We start from the raw sequence: 20,535 nt of genomic DNA, 5'->3' as shown, positions 1-20,535 counted from the left end.
TTGGCTGAAGGTTAATAGTTAACTCAAGACTGCAACATGTAAATGACACATTAGCTATATACGAGCAGACAGAGAGACACTCATATACAATTACTCATGAAATTAAAAAAATTAATAAAGGCTTATTATTTGCAAGGATCAGACAATTAAGGAATGTGAGGATTTGTTTTATCTATATAGGAGCAGACAGAAAGAGACTCATATACAAATATTCATGAATGAACAAATTAATAAAGACTTTATTCGCGAGGATCAGACAAGGATCAGACAATTAAGGAATGAGGGGTTGTTTTACCTGCAAAAAACAGAGATTAGACTTACAAAGAGGAACAAAGGATTCAGCATGTTGAGGATTGGCGATCAGTTAAAAAAGGGAGACGTCTCTTAGCGACCAGATGCGTGAGTTCGTCAGCTCTTTCAAGCGACCAGCAAGAATGGCATGTAAGGGTGCTAATAAGTTGGATGGGCGGGCGTGCGGGTGTGGAACTTCAAAACAAAGGCAACGCCCACGCGTTTTCACTGAACGCAGATAAATACCGTGATAGGGAGAGGCTTTTTGCTGCTGATGAAAGTTCCGAGGATGGCACTCACGATGCCGGCCATTTGGACTCGAAACGGTGTCAAAACGGTGCTATAGAATCAAGTGAGGAATATATACGGGATTATTGCAAGCGGGTGATGCGATATCTCCCAGCTGTGGATGGTTTGTCTTTTCGGTCAAGGAAAGCACACTGCCCAAGAAGATAGCTAGACTAGCTATCTGTCCTCCTATCTTTTCAGAAGCACAGGAAAGGAGAAACACAGCCCCCTTTTCGAAATTGACAAACTTGTTTCAATGATTTCACTCAGGGGTCGACTACTGCCTTTTTTTCAAGATGATGATGCATTAGGACTGGGGGAGACTTTCGAAATCGTCCTTGTCGGACAACCAAGTTCCCTCGCAGGTCTTTGATCACAGGTCTAAACCACACTTCAGAAGAGGAGGTGTCTCAAAACTGTTCTTCTTCTTCTTCTTTCCACCTCCTTCAAGAAGTCCAGCGCAGCTCCGTCGACGGCATTCCCTTCGGCGGTGTGTGTGTGTGGCGAAGCGGCGACGAGGCGATGGTTTATGAAGTCATATGTGTGTGTGTGTGTGAGTGTACGAAACAGGCCTCCTCCTCCTCCGTCCCGGTATTACTACCCACCCCCCCTTTGTTGGGAGCCAGATGCAAACACACACATACGCACACACGACCCCACACGCATATGAAACAAGCGAAGAGGAAGAATAACTTCTTGTTTGCACGAAGGCGGGAATCAGTGTGGAAGACGGGATGCCAGGGAATGAGGCAGGAGGAGGAGGTGGTAGTGGAGGAGGAGGAGGAGGAGGAGGAGGATTGAGGGAGAAAAGAGGGGGAAGGGTGGTGGGGACGTCTACACTCCCCGATCCTGTCCTCTATCCCCTCCGCCAACTTCCTGTACAGATTCGACCTTTTCGCAAAAAAAAAAGCAAGCTTTGCTTGGAGTTCGGTTTCTCCAAGCAGTCAATATTGCCAGCAGCAATGAACCAGGAACCTTTCGGTTTATCGGAGCCTGTCTCTTAATCGTTAAAGCCCTGATAACTTCTTGTGTATAAATGATGTTGTCACGAATGTTCCCAGCAGCTTTGAACCAACTTTAACCTCCGCCCCCCCAATCTCTCGAAACTCTCTCCATGGCCCGGGTGCCAAGTCTGGCAGGGTGCCGAGAGGGAAGACTGTTGCTGCTGCTGCCTATACCCTCTCACGCCCCCCCCCGCCCCGCCCCCCTTAAACTCCTCAATTCCCAGAAGCGGAGCCGTGGGCGCCAATACCTAAAGCAGGCCGTTATTTGCTTCCTATACGGACAGATTTATGAGGCTCCGTTACGTAAAGGAAACATTATCACCTGCAGCCAATCAAGATCAGTTATAAACAAACCAGATAGAGAGAGAGAGAGAGAGAGAGAGAGAGGCGAGCGAGGGGGTCGACTCTTGAACGACAAACAGCAATAAAAAAAGAAATCACAAATTCGGTGCTATTTGTGACCCACATGCTCACTCTAGTTACGTGCGCGCGCGGAAGCTCGCAACGGGACATACTAGACGAAGCATTTCCCCTGTTCTTCCTTCTTGTCTTTTTTTTTTTTTTTTAAGTCCACCAACTCAATCCCACACAGGCAGAATTCAGGAGTCCACAGGTGGCGGCCGGTAGGAGCGATCAGAGCGAAAAAGGGACAGGCTCTGTCGAGTGTGAATATTTCGTGAGGGAAATGAATTCGAGTCCATTAGAAGGAGGTATTTTCTACGGGCTGCTCTAGAAGCAAGAGCCCGTGTGCTGGCATAAGGCCACCTTAATCTCAAGACAACAACAATAACAGGCGGTGCCTCGGATATAAACGAATTTTATAAGGCTGAACAGAGATTAAGATTTTACAGAAGAGCGCTATTTCAACAATAAAAAGAATTATTATTCTCGTACACTTTTCATCAACCTTTCGTCCTTTCCACGTGACTGTGCCGTCTCGAAATTCTCAAATCTGCTCTCTCTCCTCTCTCTCGCTCTCTCTCTCTCTCTCACTCATATATATATATATATATATATATATATATATATATATATATATATATATATATATATATATATATACATATATATACATCACATATATATAATACATATATATATATATAATATATATATATATATATATATATATATATATAGAGTGTATGTATGGGGTCGTCCAGATAGTCCAAATGAGAACCTCAAAAAAAAAAATATTAAATAAATAAATAAAAACAAACACGTGAATAACGCTATACCAGGATATCTAGAAGAGAACCTCAGCTTATACACAAGACCAGAAACCCTAAACCCGATCTAAACGCTTTATTATTATGAAGTGCGAAGGCGTCTGGCACTGGGAGAAAACGGTCATAAACCTTGACTTTCGAGTAAACACTCCCTCCTCCGATGGTTCTCAAGGTTCACCTCGCTGGTCCGATCGAAGAGTTCCGAAGATGCGTAGCGAGAAATGGACTGAGATGAAGGAGTTGCTGACAATGCTATATACAGTTAAGTGAAGGTTCAAGTCCTAAATGTAAGTGTACTAATATCTACAAAACGAATATGTTTACGATATTTTATGAAATGTCTTCCACACAACCCAAATCAGAGGGAACTGGAGGACTATATACATTGAAGTGAGGCTTCAAGTCATAAATATAAGTGTACTAATATCTACAAAACGAATATGTTTACGATACTTTATGAAAAGTCTTCCACACAACCCAAATCAAAGGGAGAACTGGAGGACAACCGCCGGGCAAGATGAAAGAGAATAATCTTAGCACGCTTATAAACAGGAATAATACACAATTCTAAACTTAGACGTGGCGTGAAGGAACAGGGGTTTCGCTATGTTTAGTCAACTAGTCAACTGCGAAGCAACAGGTGCAGAGAACAGAAAGGAAACATTGTCAATTTTTAAAGTTAGAACTGAGTTTTATTTAGGCCTTAAGGTCATGACCTCGCTAGCAGAAGCATGACCACCGGGTTTTGGCTTATTTTGGGAGGCTGCAGTTGTCACTTACGAGGTATTTTAAAACCCCCCCACTCGCGCTGATTTCCAATAGAAAATTCCCCTGTACTGCGACTGATTACAGGGAAATTCCCCTAAACGAGCGTCTTCCCGCTTTGTGATGTTCTATTGTTGATTTCCTGTCTCATTTCCCAAACGGGGTGGCTGATGTGATGGAGTCTTAAAAGCAATGAGACACTCGCTCTCTTGGGACTGAGTCTTCTTCGGTAAAACACTGACTCACGAAAATAAAAATAAAAGCTGTCGACTTAGGAAAACATGAAGAAGAAGAAGAAGAAGAAGAAGAAGAAGAAGAAGAAGAAGAAGAAGAAGAAGAAGAGGCACCCTTTCTGCGACAAACAAGGACGACAGACGTTGTTCACCAACACACAATCTTGAACGGAAAACGGTTTTCTCTGGGATAGCTGGGAGAAAAATGGACGCTTTCCTTGATGGTATATAAGGCTGTAAGTTTCTTAATCTATCAGATGCTCAAGATACGAATGATTTATTCATAATTAAGATAGCAGTATGTGCTACAGCTATATACTAAAATAAGTTGGGAAGGTGAAACCGCTCTCCTCATACTTCTTTTCTTTTCACACATACACCGACAAAACAGGCCCCAGATGGCTGCTCTGCTGTCCACCTACTTCATCTCTTAAAACCCAGGTTCCCACCCCTTGGTCCATCACCCCTTCCTCCTCTAAAAACACACACCTTTAACAGTTTTGGCAAAAGGAGGCCAGTCATTCATCTCCCACCTCCTCCTCCAGGAGTGGGGGCCCCCCCCAACCTCCCGACACAGTCCCAGCAGGTCCTCTCACCGTCCTCCTCGATGCCAAATCTTGCCGTGGCTGAGCGAGAAACACAGGCCCTCTTCTTCTTTCTGGCTGAAACCGTCCGTGTTACTTTCACGGAGATAAGATTCCTCATGACCGAAGCCATTTCGCATCTTGATATCTTTCGAATACGGGGGTCAATGGGACGGAGAGACAAACGAATGCCTTTTTATCTAGCCCGGGTACGAAATAAAGGGATCGAAGGCAGTAAGACGTGGCAATTCAAAGAAGTACCCTCACGGGGTGCTAGAGGAACAAGAGCTCCAGCTGACATAAGGCCATCTTCCTTAGCACGAACGAAAGAAAGCATATCGTCGAAGATCGCTGAACAAAAGAAAGTTCCTCCAGAGGCATTCACACGAAGAAACAACCGGAAAAAAACGCCCCCGTTTTTTGTCAAGGACCGTAAATACAAAGCAAAGAAACAGGGCGAGATTCCTTTTAGGGGGATCCAAACAACCATGTTTACATAACCTTCAAAGGCCGGCCGGCGAGATATATAGAATAGGAATCATCTCGCGCCATTTCCACCTTTCGCGAGCCCATGAGACACGGGACGGGAATTCGAAACACTCAACGGAAGATTAAGGTCTCTTGATCCGGTTTCCGTCTCTCTCTCTCTCTCTCTCTCTCTCTCTCTCTCTCAGCATAAACCGACAAAACGCTGACTACGTAAGTTAATATGGATGTTATTGACGGAACATAACTGAATCTAAAAATAGTATTTTTACATATTCCTTTCCTAATCATTAAACCTGTGTAAAAAATTTCTGGTCATCAGTACTCATCTAACTCAAGGATTTACAATGGTGTTGCATTCATAATTTTCCAACTAGCATCCACAGGACTACCTTACAGAGAGAGAGAGAGAGGAGAGAGAGAGAGAGAGAGAGAGAGAGAGAGAGAGAGAGAGAGAGAGTAAAAAATTCGCGGGTGCTCCGTAGCGACAGTCAATTTTTTTTTCAGATGGCTCGTCTAAACTTATGCTTGTATTTTAGTGGGCGTGCGAGTGCGTTGGCTCTCTCTCTCTCTCTCTCTCTCTCTCAAAGCCCAAAGTGGAAAAAGGAACAGAAGTGCAAGATCCACATTCTGTGATGCCCACACCTGGCTGGCACGAGGGGCATACAGACGTCGCAAGTTTCTCTCTCTCTCTCTCTCTCTCTCTCTTCTCTCTCTCTCTCTCTCTCTCTCTCTCTCTTTCCTTCATGCTTCTGCTTGAAAAGTGCCAGCACGTGCTGCAAGTTTCAAGTTTGTCTTCCTTAATAAGATCTGCCTTGATCAAGATCCTTAACAGCAGGAGGCAGTCTGTCTCTCTCCAAAGGATTGGGACATACACTGACATTCTGAGAAGTTATAATACTTGCCACTGTACATATTGATGACGACAATAAGCCGAGCTTTACTATAGGTGCCAAATATTGGCACCTTGAGTCCTGTAGAATTTTCTGTCTTTTTAATTACAGGTGCCAGATATTGGCATCTGTCATTTAAAGACCTGTAGTGAGTTCTGTCTTCTTATTTACAGAAGCCAGTAGTAAGTTCTATCTTTGTAATTACAGGCGCCAGATATTGGCATCTGTAATGATGAGGACCTGTAGTAAGTTCTGCCTTGGTAATTACAAGTGCCAGATATTGGTACCTGTCATTGAGAAGACCTGTAGCGTGTTGTAAGTTCTGTTTTCATAATTACAGGTAGTGAAAATAAGTGAAGGCACAACTTAATGAAAATAAAAAAAAATTGGCACTTGAAAATTGGCACCTGTAGTAAAAATAATTGAAGACATAACTTAATGAAAATAAAAAAAATTGGCACCCGTAATGAAAATAAGTGAAGACAGAGCTTACTAAAAAAAATTGGCACCTGTATTAAATAGTAATGAAGACAGAACTTAATAAAAGATAAAAAACAATTAGAATGACCCAGAAAAAGCTACAAGGTCAATCGTAACATAACAATGACGAAGAGTAACAACACTCACCAGTTGATTTAGCTTGAAATCGTCTGTGACCTCTGAAATATTGACCCCGCACACTATCACTGACTCTCCCTGCGCCTGCGGGTGGAAGAAGAGAAATATACATTAATAAAAGAAAGGTGCAGATGACCTTACATAGTAAATAATGACTTGAGGACCACCTGACTATACTTTGGAATCGCTATTTATTAAAAGACTGGTTCCCCCATTCAATAACAACACCTCGGCTTCACCTCGACACCTGGCATAGTCAACGTCTTCGACCTGGCTCTCTCAAAGGTCATTCCTTTGGACCTGGCTCCTTCTAAGGTCATTCCTTTGGACCTGGCTCTCTAGTCAAAATACATTCCTTGCTTTCCTTCCATTCTATAGTTGGTTGGTACCTCAGTGGGTCTTCTCCTTTTTTTAACTATTTATATTTTTATTACATTTTAACATAAATACTATTGTGAATCTTTATATTTAGTTTTTAATATATGCATTTCTCTTTTAACAGACTGAAGATGCACAAAGTTGATGTGCGAAACGTTTTATGATAATAAATCTTGGCCTACATGTAGAGTATCAATGGACCTCCTGAACCTCTTAAATACATACATACATATATATATAATATATATATATAAATATATATATATAGGTATACATATATATATATAGTATATATATATATATATATATATATATATATATATATATATATATGAGGTTCAGGAGGTTCATCGACGTCATCAAACTTTTGCCTTTATTACGTATGTATGTATATGTATATGTATACACACACACACAATATATATATATATATATATATATATATATATATATATATATATATATTTACGTATTAAAGGCTTAAATTTGATTACGTCACCGGATATATTTAGAAATTAAACGGGCAGCGAATATTACATCATACGTAATTAATTGTATAATTAAGAAGCATGTCATTGCGTCTACGGTACCCCATCCACTCACATAACGAGATGTTACGGAACCTTTAAAAAAAATCTTGTAAAAAAATATATTTTTTTCTTTTTTTTTGCGAAGTACTACAGACGTCAATCAGTGTCATCAAATGGATATTCTTTCGTAAGGTGGCCGACGGGGGAAGAAGCAGCTCAAAACGTATTAGCCAAGATCAAGGCTAAATCCCAAACATGTAAGCAAAGCTTAGTAAGTATCTGGATATCATTTGAACATTGAAATTTTACAAATAACTTCATTACACGAAACTGTGAAAAGAGTTAACACGGCACCTTCATTAAAAATATCTTAAAATGAACTGTCTGCGAAATTACCAATCTGTTTGCTTTTATTTCTATAATAATTGTCAATGTTTAAAATTAATTTACTCCCATGACCTTAGGTCGATATTTAAGCAACTAATATCCAGCTCATTTTGACTTGCAGCCAAATATAAGCACACGGCAAGTTGATAAATTCTACGGGCATGACTATCCACATTTCATTACCTCACTACAATTTTTATTTAGAAAAATATTGACGGAAGGAATTTTGTATTGTACCATATACGTATATTTCTTTCACATAAATTACTTCTGGATCAGCAATGTAATAAAAAGAGTAAAATATTTAAATACAAGTTATAAAACCCAGACTTGATTCACATTAAGAAATTGTGTACAACGAAAACCTGAAAACGGGTCGAATCATGAAGAAAATCTCACAAATCAGAAACAATAATTTAAGTATTCGAATGGTTCACATCTATCACAGTTAACCTTCTAGATTCAACTTCCAATTTTCTATATAAACGCTCTTCCGTTTTCTATAATATATCACAGAAAATTAGTAAAATGAACGACTAAAGAAACTTGTACAACAATTAATATATTTTAAATAACAATTATTAAGATTTAAACATAAATCTATATTTTCTTATATTTATGGATAAATTTTAACGCTCTTTAGCAGTGGAATCTAGTTAAAGAATCGCGCTATATATATATATATATATATATATATATATATATATATATAATATTATATGTACACTATATATATATATATATATATATATATATATATATATATATATATATATATATATATCATTAACCTAGCCATTATTTACCAAGCAGTTTTCTTATCATTAGTGTCCAATATCTCTGTTTAAAGGGGTACTGATGGTTGAAAGTTTAAGAAAATAAATAAATAAATAAATAAATAAATAAATAAATACAAATAAAATTGGTCTACTGTCCGTCTTATTTGAACTTTTCATCAAAGAGTTTCTTCATCTCATTCCTGTTTCTCCTTATATTTTCATACTAGAATTCTATCACAAAACTTTGGCCAAAGGCCAAACTCCGAGACCTATGAGGTCAATCAGAGCTGAGAATAATGCTGAGGCCATCGTTAGGAGAGGGTGCAGCGAAGTTCGAAGAAAAGAGGAATATGAACTGAGGTATGGTAAAAGAAATGAGAAGGGTTGTAGCTAGGGGCCGAATGCAGGCTGCAAAGAGCTTGAAGTAACGCCTACAGTGCACCGCTTGGAGTACACTGACGACATTACCCTCCTACTGGGGTGTCTTTCTAGTGATGTAACGATATTAACAGTGCTCTCTACGTTGTTGTACCTATCACATTAGCCGTGAAAAGGACTTTATAAAAAAAACTAGGAAGTGTTACCAATGACTTGGCTTTACCGACGTGAGAGCAGGGCGAGATTCTTGGTGACTCACTGCCACCAGCCTCTCTCTCTCTCTCTCTCTCTCTCTCAGTCGTCAGTCACCCAACTGATAACCTACTAACCTCCAGAGACGCTCATAAGGGGGTTCCCTCCGAGGGTGGTGAGTGGTGACACACTGTCTCGCAACGGGGCAGCGATCTTCTTCACCCTCTTTTGCTCTGGGATGTGTTGCCTTATAGCATCATGATTCTGTCTCCGCTTTACTTTTTTTTTTTTTTATCTTACAGGTTTCTCTGTTGCCGTGGTTTTGGGGATATGGAAATTTGAATACTTTTTTTTTAAAGCTTTGTATCTGTGTATTGATATGTCTCTCTATTGGTCTGTTTTTTTTTTTTTTTTTTTTTTTTCTCAACAAGGATGCCATAGTTTCTAAAAGTCTTTACTTTTTCCCAACTGTTCCTCGCAACTAAAGAATTAATAATAATAATAATAATAATAATAATAATAATAATAATAATAATAAAATAATAATAATATATAATAGTATAGTAGTATAGTAGTAGTGAAATTTCAGTGTGAGAGAGAGTGTGAGAGAGGAGAGAGAAGAGAGAGAGAGAGAGCGAGAGAGAGAGGAGGGAGAGAGGAGGAGAAGAGGAGAGAGAGAGAGAGAGAGAAAACGCTGCATACATCTTGCGTCTCTACTCATACCCGGAAATAATGGCCGATGGTCTGGTTTCAGCTTACTAAGAAAACAAAGTTGTTGGTCACCCTTAGGCAAACAATGAAGAAAGAGAGAGAGAGAGAGAGAGAGAGAGACACACACACACACACACACACACACAATAACACTTGATAACTGTTATGCTTTGTGGTCGGGTTGATGTTGACTAGTACTAGGTCTAACTTATATCTGGTCTGGCTGGAGATGGCTGGTGTAATGTACACAGTTTATAAACTTCCCTTCCTAGCCTGTTTGTGCCGGTCTTCACCGCGAGGTTTATGGTCCATCTAGTTTTCTACTTTTTTGGAAATATTTCTCGGTCTCCCAGCTACAGTACTTTTGTTTATTTTCTCTTAGTTTACACGCTAAGGCATTTAGGAGCTCGCTACCCCGTTTTCTATCTTGAGTAATTCTTTTTTACATATATCAGTTTTACTGCCGCTCGTCACTGTAGTAAGATATACTATTGAGAGTGGAGTAACTTCTTTCCATTAAGTTTTTCCTATCAGTATTTTATTGCAGGTTTATGCTATAAGAAAGTATACGTGGTGTGGAGTATACATATACTTCCTATACTAACTTTACTTACTAAACGAAATCCTGCCTATGACCACTATAAATACATTCATTAATAATAATAATAATAATAATAATAATAATAATAATAATAATAATAATAATAATGTGTCTCCACTTAGAAATGAAGCTGTGCACAGAGACATATCAGGACACTCAGTCAAATACGCTACAGATTTCTAGATCCTACTTTTACCATTTTCTGTCTTATTTCTCCATTGTGAAGATTTAAGACGTAACTATTAAAATAAGCATTTAGAACTCAAGGATATCAGACTGCATCCCCTTGCAAATTTTTTTTTATGCAGGTACTACCTCTCTGCACGTGGACGGGATACCAAGAGGCAGCCTTAGTCACTGAGAATGCAAGGCCGGAGAGAGAACGAGAGAGACATAGTCGTCCCTATAATTTGACCAAAGAAAATGGTCCAATAGCCACAAGACAGAAAACGGATTCCTTAGGACTAACTTCATCAAACTGAGCGTCCTCGTGGCGACACAGATTGAGTGTATGAGAGAGAATGTATTTCTCGTTTTCTCTCATCCCGAATTAAAAGGGGGTCCTCAACAATGACCACCTACTTCTGCGTGGTGTTACATCCATACATACATACATACATACCACAGATAAAATATGAAAAACGTGGTATAAACCTTGATGAGTTTAGCCTACATAGCTATACACTACGTGTTCTTGGGAATTCAAACACACCCACATATGACAAAATATAAACACGCGATCAACTGAAAGACCTGAGGGTTCGATATATATATATATATATATATATATATATATATATATATATATATATATAGATTTATATAATATTGTGTGTGTGTTTGGAATTAACAGAACACGTAATGTATACGTAGGCTAAACTCATCAAGACTTATACCACGTTTTTCATATTTCCTTCTGCTATGTAGGTATGTATGTAAGTATATGACACACGCAGAAATAGTAAGTGGTCAGCGTTAAGTAACCCCCTCTTGTAATTTGGGATGAAAGAAAACGAGAAATACTACATTCTCTCTCATACACTCAATCTTCTGTGTCGCCATGAGGACGGTCAGCTTGATGACGTTAGACCTATGGAATCCGTGTGTGTGTGTGTGTGTGTGTGTGTGTGTGTGTGTGTGTGTGTGTGTGTGTGTGTATATATATATATATATATATATATATATATATATATATATATATATACACACACACACACACACACCAATGTCCCAAACAGCTCACCAGGAAAAGGAGTATTTTTTTAAAAGACTTGCTACCTTGCAGGATGATGCATTCAACTGGATCTAGGATACTTATGGCCTGGCAACAAACGAGAATTTCTGTAAGCGCCCCGGGGAGTCCGGAAGCACATTTGGGGAGAAGGACGGTAGGTACCTACCGTGGGTCAACGTGACTTTGCTGTCAACTGCATAATGTCTATAGTGCTTGCACATTCATTCAATTTGCGTGAAACGGTTACATTATGCAGCGAATAAACGGCAAAAAGCTATATAGATTCGACCCTTAACGTGCACATTCGGACTTTATTGAAACAAATGGTTAAATACGATGTACTGTGTAACTAGTAAACGTAAAAAATCAATACGTAAATAAGTGATAAATTAAAAACTAGATATAGTAAGTTAAATATAACCAAATAAGTACGATTACCAAAACACTCAAAATTTATCCGTAACTGAATATAAAACAAAGCAAAAAAGAAAAAAAATACATTACAACACAAATAAAAACAATAAAAAAATACTCAGTTACAAATGTCAAATTCCGAAATAAACACGTAAACATAAAGAGAGTAATTTCAGAAAAATGATAAACCGAGAGAGAGAGAGAGAGAGAGAGAGAGAGAGAGAGAGAGAGAGAGAGAGAGAGAGAGAGAAAGGGGGGGCGGGGTTGTAACAAGGAATTCTGGCAAAGCTCTGGTCTTCCTAGAGGAGAGTGTAATGCCCTGGGAAGAAGAATAGTCAGTGAGAATAGTCACTATTTTGGTCCCCTGTGCAACACAAGGGGAAGGGGGGGGGGGGGGGGGGGGGGGGGGGGGGGCGAGTGGTCCTCTCCCCAAACTCCCGAGAGTTGCAACTAAATTGTTATGCAACATTTCTTCGTCAGCGACCGGCGAGGAAGAATAAAGAAGGAATTTATATCTCGCTGGGTATAAAGATCGAAAATAAATTCTCGCATCTGCAATGAAAACGTGTTCTGAGAGACAGAATGAAAAAAAAAATCACGAAATGAACAGAATCCCTTACTAGAACACCGTACGTATTGGATATTAAAATTATTTGGCACAATTTTCCGTGTCGAAAATGATGACAATGGTTGCAGGTCTACAATAATATAGCATGTGAGTATATGGTCTCTAATGGATATTAAAAGTTTTCGAATCTAGTACAAGGTTCGAAAGCTTTTAATATCGATCAAAGACAATATACTCACATGCTATATTATTGTGGACCTGCAACCATTAAATTATTATAATTGAGAATAAAATTAGGTATCAATTAAAATTATAAATCTAGAATCCACTGTACGATACCTACAAGAGGCAGACTGGAAAAAACGTAATTAATTAACTTAAACCCTTACTAGAACACCGTACGTATTGGAAAATATCAAAATTATTATAATTGAGAATGAAATTAGGTATCAGCTCAAAACATAAATTTAGAATCCCCTGCACGATTCTGATAAAGAGAAATGCCAGAAATGATACGCATTTTGAAAATTAAATCAGATGAAATTAAGAAAATCCACGAGAGTCTATATGTTAACTTGGGCGCCCAAATTCAATAGACTTATTCACAAACAACTATAGCTAAGATGAATGAAACACTAGATGTCGGTTTTCATAATTGGTTTTTATAGGAAGAATAAAAAATTATTTTATGCTTTTTGGAGGAAATACAATATGAAGTAAAGAGGGAATAGCTAGCCAGTGTCAATATATCAGCGTAAAAATGAATTTACTTATAAACAAATACACTGATGAAATAGTTGGGCTAATCCAGCATCCACTAAGTCAGGGACTCCGCTTACATAATCTAATATTCCTCAAAGAATATATACATGTAAAGAAATCATGTACAACAAAATATACGAAAAGAAATACCTTCTTGGCTCCCAGTTCTACAACCTCTGACTAATACGAGAGAGAGAGAGAGAGAGAGAGAGAGAGAGAGAGAGAGAGAGAGAGAGAGAGAGAGAGAGAGAGAGAGAGAGAGAGAGATTCTATGAATTGCGAACATTGTCCATACGAAGTTATAACTTCTAATCCGTCATATTCCAATATTTGAGACTCAATGAAACTTTACTTCTTTTTTTTAAAGGAAACCTAGATACCGACGTAAAACTAAAATAGGGTCAAAGTATGAAAAAGTAGAAACAATAAGAAATTTCGTTGGCTAAACATATGCTTGGGATATTTCAACACTTCAACCTTGCTGTTAAAGGAACTATTTCCAAATGTAAGAATGCCATCAAGAGATGAGCAAAATACTTCTGATTTCCCTTTAGAAAGACTACGAGTAAAATGAAAAATGATAAAAGCCAAAAGTTAAACAGAGAGAAAAGCTAAAGTAAGCAGTCCACCCTCAAGCCAAAAAAAAAAAAAAAAAAATAAAAATAAAAATAAAAACACACTTACGGATTTAGGCTTGCTATGGGTAACCATAAATATCATTCTAGTCACGTAAGAATACGGCAGATGCGAGAATGCACATGAATGCATATAAGATAATAAAACATAACCTCGCTGCAGAGAGACCAGCCAAAGTCGAACCAGCCTGCATTACACAGGGAGCTATCAATAGGCTGCCTTGTTTATTTATACACAATGACACTCGACGCTCCATAAACAACTGACAATAAAGAATCAAATCCAATTCTATTCTATTTTGGCCACGTCATTGTGGGACGTTCTGTACTCATGACGTCTCTCACGTGTAATTATAGTCGAGTAAGTGATAGCAGGTATAAACACAATTAATATATATACACACGTTCACACAAATATATGTATATATAACCTGTAAATTAGGCCTCAATATAGCATCTACCCATACTTACAAAAAGGGACGGTAAAACTAAAATTCAGATTCAACCCATAGAGACAGAAGTTTCGTCTGACCAAATTACTGAAGAGAAGTTAAAAAAAAATATATATATATATATGCAAGCACATTCACACAAATATATGTATATATAACCTGCAAATGAAGCCTTTATATAGCATCTACCCATCAATTGCAAAAAAGTAATGGTAAAACTAAAATCCAGATCCAACACATTAAGACACAGAAGTTACGTCTGACCAAATTACTGAAGCCAAAAACTCCCTCGAACACAATAAATATATACACGCACATTCACACAAATATATGTACATATAACCTGCAAATGAAGCCTTTATATAGCATCTACCAATCAATTACAAAAAAGCAATGGCAAAACGAAAATTCAGATTCAACACATAAAGACACAGAAGTTTCGTCAGACCAAATTACTGGAGAGAAGTTAAAAACTACCTCGAATCCACGAAGAACTCTCGAGTCTCATCCGAAATCAAAACAAATCTTCGGCTCCACTGATGATTAACCTCTGGCACTATTTAAAGGCCCCGAGGACCAGGTAGCATTACCCCCGAGAGCATCATCGTCACGCCCTTGAGACAACTTTATTCAAGTGGGACTCCACTTGAGTGTGTGTGTGCGCTATCGGCATGAGAAGGCAGGTGGCGGTGGCCTCCTCTTGGCCTTGAGGTAAAAAGTTCGCACTCTCTCACCTGATCCAGAACACTTTCCTCTCTCTCTCTCTCTCTCTCTCTCTCTCTCTCTCTCTCTCTCTCTCTCTCTCTCTCTCTCACTGTGGACGTCTTACAAATCATGCGTAGTCAGCCCAGAATAATTTTTCTTCCTCAGAATAATTTACTAGAAGCACCAGACTTCCAAACAGTACATACAACCATGCATGACACTTACTTAGCCTTAGTGTAGCCATAGTGCAGAGCTAGATGAAAACATATGAAACTGCTCTACCTTGGGAACGTAGTCAAGCCCATAGCAGCTCATTTGGACATGAAGTCCTGAATCAGCAAAAATAAGAATGTTAAAAAATTTTCTATCCTCTCTCTCTCTCTCTCTCTCTCTCTCTCTCTCTCTCTCTATGAACACATCTTGTCAGTAGAAAACGTATGTTTGTTTACCGAAATCAATTACTTCGAGAGAGACTAGTTTTGTTATTGTTTTTGAAAGCTTAACAGTAAGTCAACACGCGAATCCACAGGGTACTTGGTAAGATAAACAACGAAAAATTATACTTGGAACATTATTGTAAGCAGATCAATCAATAAGATTAAAAGAGTTTTCGACCGTTCAATGGTCCTAAAACCAGAATTTCGTAGGGGACCCACGTCTGCAGTCACTCGAACTCTGACAAATGAGGATTTCAGTTTCAAAATAATACTTAAAAGCAGGATCAACACCGACCAGGATTAAAAGTGACTGGCATCTATGACGTCTCGTAATCCCCTTGATGTCACGAAGTCCAACAGAGAGAGAGAGAGAGAGAGAGAGAGAGAGAGAGAGAGAGAGAGAGAGAGAGAGAGAGAGAGAGGAAGGTCACCCATGATACTCTAGATGCAAACAGGATGGGATGAACACACACACACACAGTCTTCATTGCCTTGTGAGGCATAAAATTATACTTGTCATCAGATTCCAACCAAAACTGGGTCAACGTGACAGATCTTTTTACTTTTTTTTATTTTTTTTAATTTTTTTTTTTTTTTTTTTTTTATTTTATAGAACTCAGCCGTTTCCCATAACAGGTTGTGGCTCCCCAGAAAAGACGAGGCAACGATTACTGCCCCATTCGATTTCCATAGCTTCTTCATGAGAGAGAGAGAGAGAGAGAGAGAGAGAGAGAGAGAGAGAGAGAGAGAGAGAGAGAGACCGTCGAAGAAGTATGTGGGAAAACTCTGGCGTCTGTTTCGCCCCGAGAATCTCACTCGGATCTGTTGCGGAGAGGAGGCGATCGTCAGCATTTGGTGTCTGTAGGTGAAGACTGAGTCAGTGGTTTCCCCCTCCCCAATGGAGAGGAAGGGGGTAGGGGAAGGGGGGAAGACAGCAGCAGCTCCTCCTGTGCGAGAGGAAATCGAGGCTAAAAGGAGAGATGACGGTCATCGCCACTGCTTTTCCGAATGGTTCCGATAGATGGAGTGGTGTAGCCAACTATCTAACTCTTCCCATGCCCCAACCTACACACACACATCTACACATATACACATCTACACATACACCCCCCCAAAAAAACCCTTTCAACAACGCCGGTGACCAATTCAAATGTTGGCTCCAGGACAGTTTGGTTAATATTGAAATAACGTATGGATTCTGCAAAGTCGTTCACTATCATACAGCTGCCAGTAACAGTATATAGATAGAAAAAATATACAGGCCCTTATTATATATCTATATATAATGCGTTTATAAGTGTGTATGCGTGTGTGTCTGTTTAGGCATGTATACATGACACATACTGCCAGCCTTGGACACAGTTTTCCGTACACACACACACACACACGCACCATAGGACAACTGGGAAGGAGCCATTGTCAACATACGTGCCCTTCGGGTGGGCCGAGTCGCGAGCAGAGTTTGAATTATGCGTCGAGTCAATTTTAGCCAAAGGGGAAGAAGAAATGACCTAATGTATGAAGTATGTGTAATCTACAAGGAATACTTCGCACAGAAAAGAATCTCTACTGTAAAAAATGAAAGCATGTAAATATGAAGTTTTGCTTTGTCCATTTAAGGCAAACCTTCTGTAACTTCAGATGACAAGTTGAGGTGTGCACAGAGAGAGAGAGAGAGAGAGAGAGAGAGAGAGAGAGAGAGAGAGAGAGAGAGAGAGAGAGAACGCTTATACGATATTCCCTGTTATCATACGCAGTGTTGCAAAAAAAGTTCAGAGCCTCAGTTTCTACAACTTCTTACAACAGTTTTTCTTGGCACAGAACGTAAACAATGAAGTGACGTCTATAAATTTCCACATGAATAATTTCTGCTTTCAGAAAAATCACGGTCATTAGCTAACCTTCAATACATTACATAAAAGCTAAGTAAATCCATGACGTCATGGACAACAAAGAAAGAAGGAAGAGGCAAGACTTAAAATTAAAACTACATCAAGGAATGAAACCCTCTTTGAAATAGGCTCCTGCGATGTGTTCGGCCATTTGTTGAAATCCTGGGCATTAGGGCAAAACGAGACTAAGATTAATGGCCAGCACTTTGTTACGATCAAATCTCTCAAAACGCAGCCTGTGACACGTGAAGCGCAGCTATACGAACAAGATGTTTTTCGAGTATTTGTTTGAAAAACTCGAAAGAGATTTTTAAGCGTAGATGAGGACCTCGCTCGAATGAGGCTTTATTTCCTCGCAGGTATCCTCAAATCACTGCTGGCTCTCCCACCTTGCGTCACCTCCTACGACAAAACTCTCTCTCTCTCTCTCTCTCTCTCTCTCTCTCTCTCTCTCTCTCTCTCTCTCTCTCTCTCTCTGACTCAGTGCCAGTAGTATGCTGGCCTTTGTCATCTGTGTATATTCATACTTATTTTAGGGAGTAGTAGACAAGCAATAAAACCAGTGCTTGCCGGAACCCTGATTCGACACGAGATGGTTCTCAAGAGGATGGAACGTTAACGTACATATGCTGACGTACAAGCAGAGTACACGTACATGTGCGCACAGTCTTGCAGGACAATGTCTTAAAAAACCTCATTTGCTCCGTGTGACATTTATTCACGGCCAACAATGTCCTCGTGTCAACCAATTAAAAAAAAGTAAGAGCACAATACGACAGACGTCACTTGTGTGAAACTAATAAGGTGATACATACAAGAAAATAATAAAAACGATATATTTTATCAATGCACTTGAATTAAATATTTATCGACGCATAAGGAGTATAAGAAAATGGAATGAAATTCAAAATTCATTTCCTAACCTCGACCACACTTGCTCCAAAGGCTGCCTTACACGAGCTTTACATTCTGGCATCCCCTGCATCTAGTAGCCAAACTTAGCACAAATCAACAGATTCAGGTAGTAAAACTCAAGTCACCTCAGTTTTTTACCAGTGTGAAACTACTTAAAACGCAGATGCTTGGCTTCAGTTCTGTTCTAGTACAGAAATGTGATGTGTCCATGAAAAGCAATGGCTAATGCCTATTTGACCTTTCACCTGCAAGGCAACCTTGACATTGCAACTGTAGTGAGGTATGCATAGCCGATTCAGCGTCTAACCTCGAACATTTCAAAACATACAAACATACAAAAGGGTCAGGAAAGACATATAGACAGATAAGGCAATTATCACATACCATCCAGCGGTAACGCTGAGGCTTAAATGGCAAACTCTGGATATCAAGTTAGAAGTAGACACTACAAGATGCCGAAAACCCAGCTCGAGCCACATGGCACTAAGACCAAGTTTCCCCCCCCTCTACGAAATTAGTAGCACTATACATAACTTCAACAGCTTCCTTAGAGGGATTCTTTCCCTTTCTTGTTCTCTCACTAACATCTCCAAACTCTGGATATGAAGTTAGCAGTAGACACTACAAGATGCCGAAAACCCAGCTCGAGTGACATGGCACTTCTCCCCTCTACGAAATCAGTGCCACTACACATAGCTTCAACAGCTTCCTCAGAGGGATTCTTTCCCCTTTTTTATTCTCTCTCTAATATCTCCATCAAACTTAAACGGCCCGTGTCAATGGCTCCATTAGTCAAACGCGCCGTCCCGAAGGAGGTCGTTGGTATGAGGGCTGAATGTTATTAGCTGTAATCGTATTACACACGGAATATTAATGATATCACCGAGCATGCCAAGATCGCGGGCATGCCACACGCCTCTAGGAGAAGACAATGAACTCAAGTGCTGTAAAAATGATCTCATTATCTTATAAGAAAGGTGGAGAGAAGAGTGACACGTCATCATGACGTGAAGTTGCAAACACTCGTCATTAGGTGTCGTTGGCGAATTGCTACAACCGAAGGAGTTTCCATATGGAAGATGAATTCCCACACTCCATTCTTCACCCACTGACTTGACACGAAAGCTTACCCAAATTTAGCCATAGCTACCCAGTGGTGAAGGTCCAAGATGAGACACTTGTCAAATGATAAACTCAAGAAAAGCAAATGTTATAAGCACCGAGTGTTCACATCTATAGCAATAGATGGTGACAACCGTTTTATAATTGAGAGGTTTTAGCAGGAAAATACTAGGATCTGAGAGCAACACAGGAATACATTTCTCTATCAAAAGACCTTCCTATTTACCAAAGCATAGAGACCTAGCTTCACTCCAGGGTATAAAGAAACAATTTCCCGAGAGAGAGAGAGAGAGAGAGAGAGAGACTAAAAGAACGATACACCACATAACTTTACTATTGTTATGAAACTCTAGGTAAGTTTAGTAGTGGGTTGCTTCGTACACATGTATTATGCCTGTATAAAGGTGCTTTACACTCTGACACACAACAATGACACACATATAATATATATAAAATATACATATATAACATACATATATTTATAATATACATAAACTCTCCACACAGTAAAATGGGAGAAGAAAGTCCGCCTTGCACGACTGGGCGGATTCTCATTGAATGACGTAGCCTTCTATTGGAATCCCATGGGGGGTTGATGGGGGAGGCGAGTAAAAGGCAGTCTTGGTGCAAGAGTACTTTGTAAAATTTAGTAGCAGATTAATAAAACTGCTTTCGAGCTGCAGTAAACACTTCATCAAACGGCAAAGGAATTCGGAGGAGAAAGAAGAGGAATTCGTATGAAGAAGAAGAAGACGGAGGAGGAGGAGGAGGAGGAGGAGGAGGAGGAGGAGGAGGAAAACGAAATTGGCTTTAGATTCTGAAGGCAGGGGAGAATGAAGCAGAGGAGGTCCTCAGTACCTACGCAGGCCTTCCGCCTACTCTTTTCTCTACTTCTTCTCTTCATCTTCCCCCCTCCTCCTCCTCCTCCTCCTTCTCCTCTACCTCTACCTCTACCTCCTCCTCCTCCTCGTCCTCTACCTCCTTTTTGCTTTCAGTAGCCAAATAAATGACTCAGACAACACCTTTGTCTTGGGAGCAGCCTCCTCCCCGTC

The 20,535-nt window shown here is 39.6% G+C and overlaps 1 protein-coding gene across 1 annotated transcript in view; it reads right to left on the bottom strand.

Moving 5' to 3' along the window:
- The window catches only part of LOC135214979 (titin-like), a gene marked incomplete in the record, with an annotated part of 228,146 nt that overhangs the window by 28,643 nt on the left and 178,968 nt on the right, over positions 1 to 20,535 (bottom strand). Inside the window, 1 exon segment of the mRNA XM_064249484.1 lies at positions 6,401 to 6,475. Coding sequence (XP_064105554.1) covers positions 6,401 to 6,475 — 75 coding nt within the window.

Source organism: Macrobrachium nipponense, chromosome 46 (genome assembly GCF_015104395.2).
Source record: "Macrobrachium nipponense isolate FS-2020 chromosome 46, ASM1510439v2, whole genome shotgun sequence".
Taxonomy (NCBI): Eukaryota; Metazoa; Arthropoda; class Malacostraca; order Decapoda; family Palaemonidae; genus Macrobrachium; species Macrobrachium nipponense.
The sequence above is the reverse complement of the archived record's forward strand: the minus strand, read 5'-3'. Positions and strand labels throughout refer to the sequence as shown.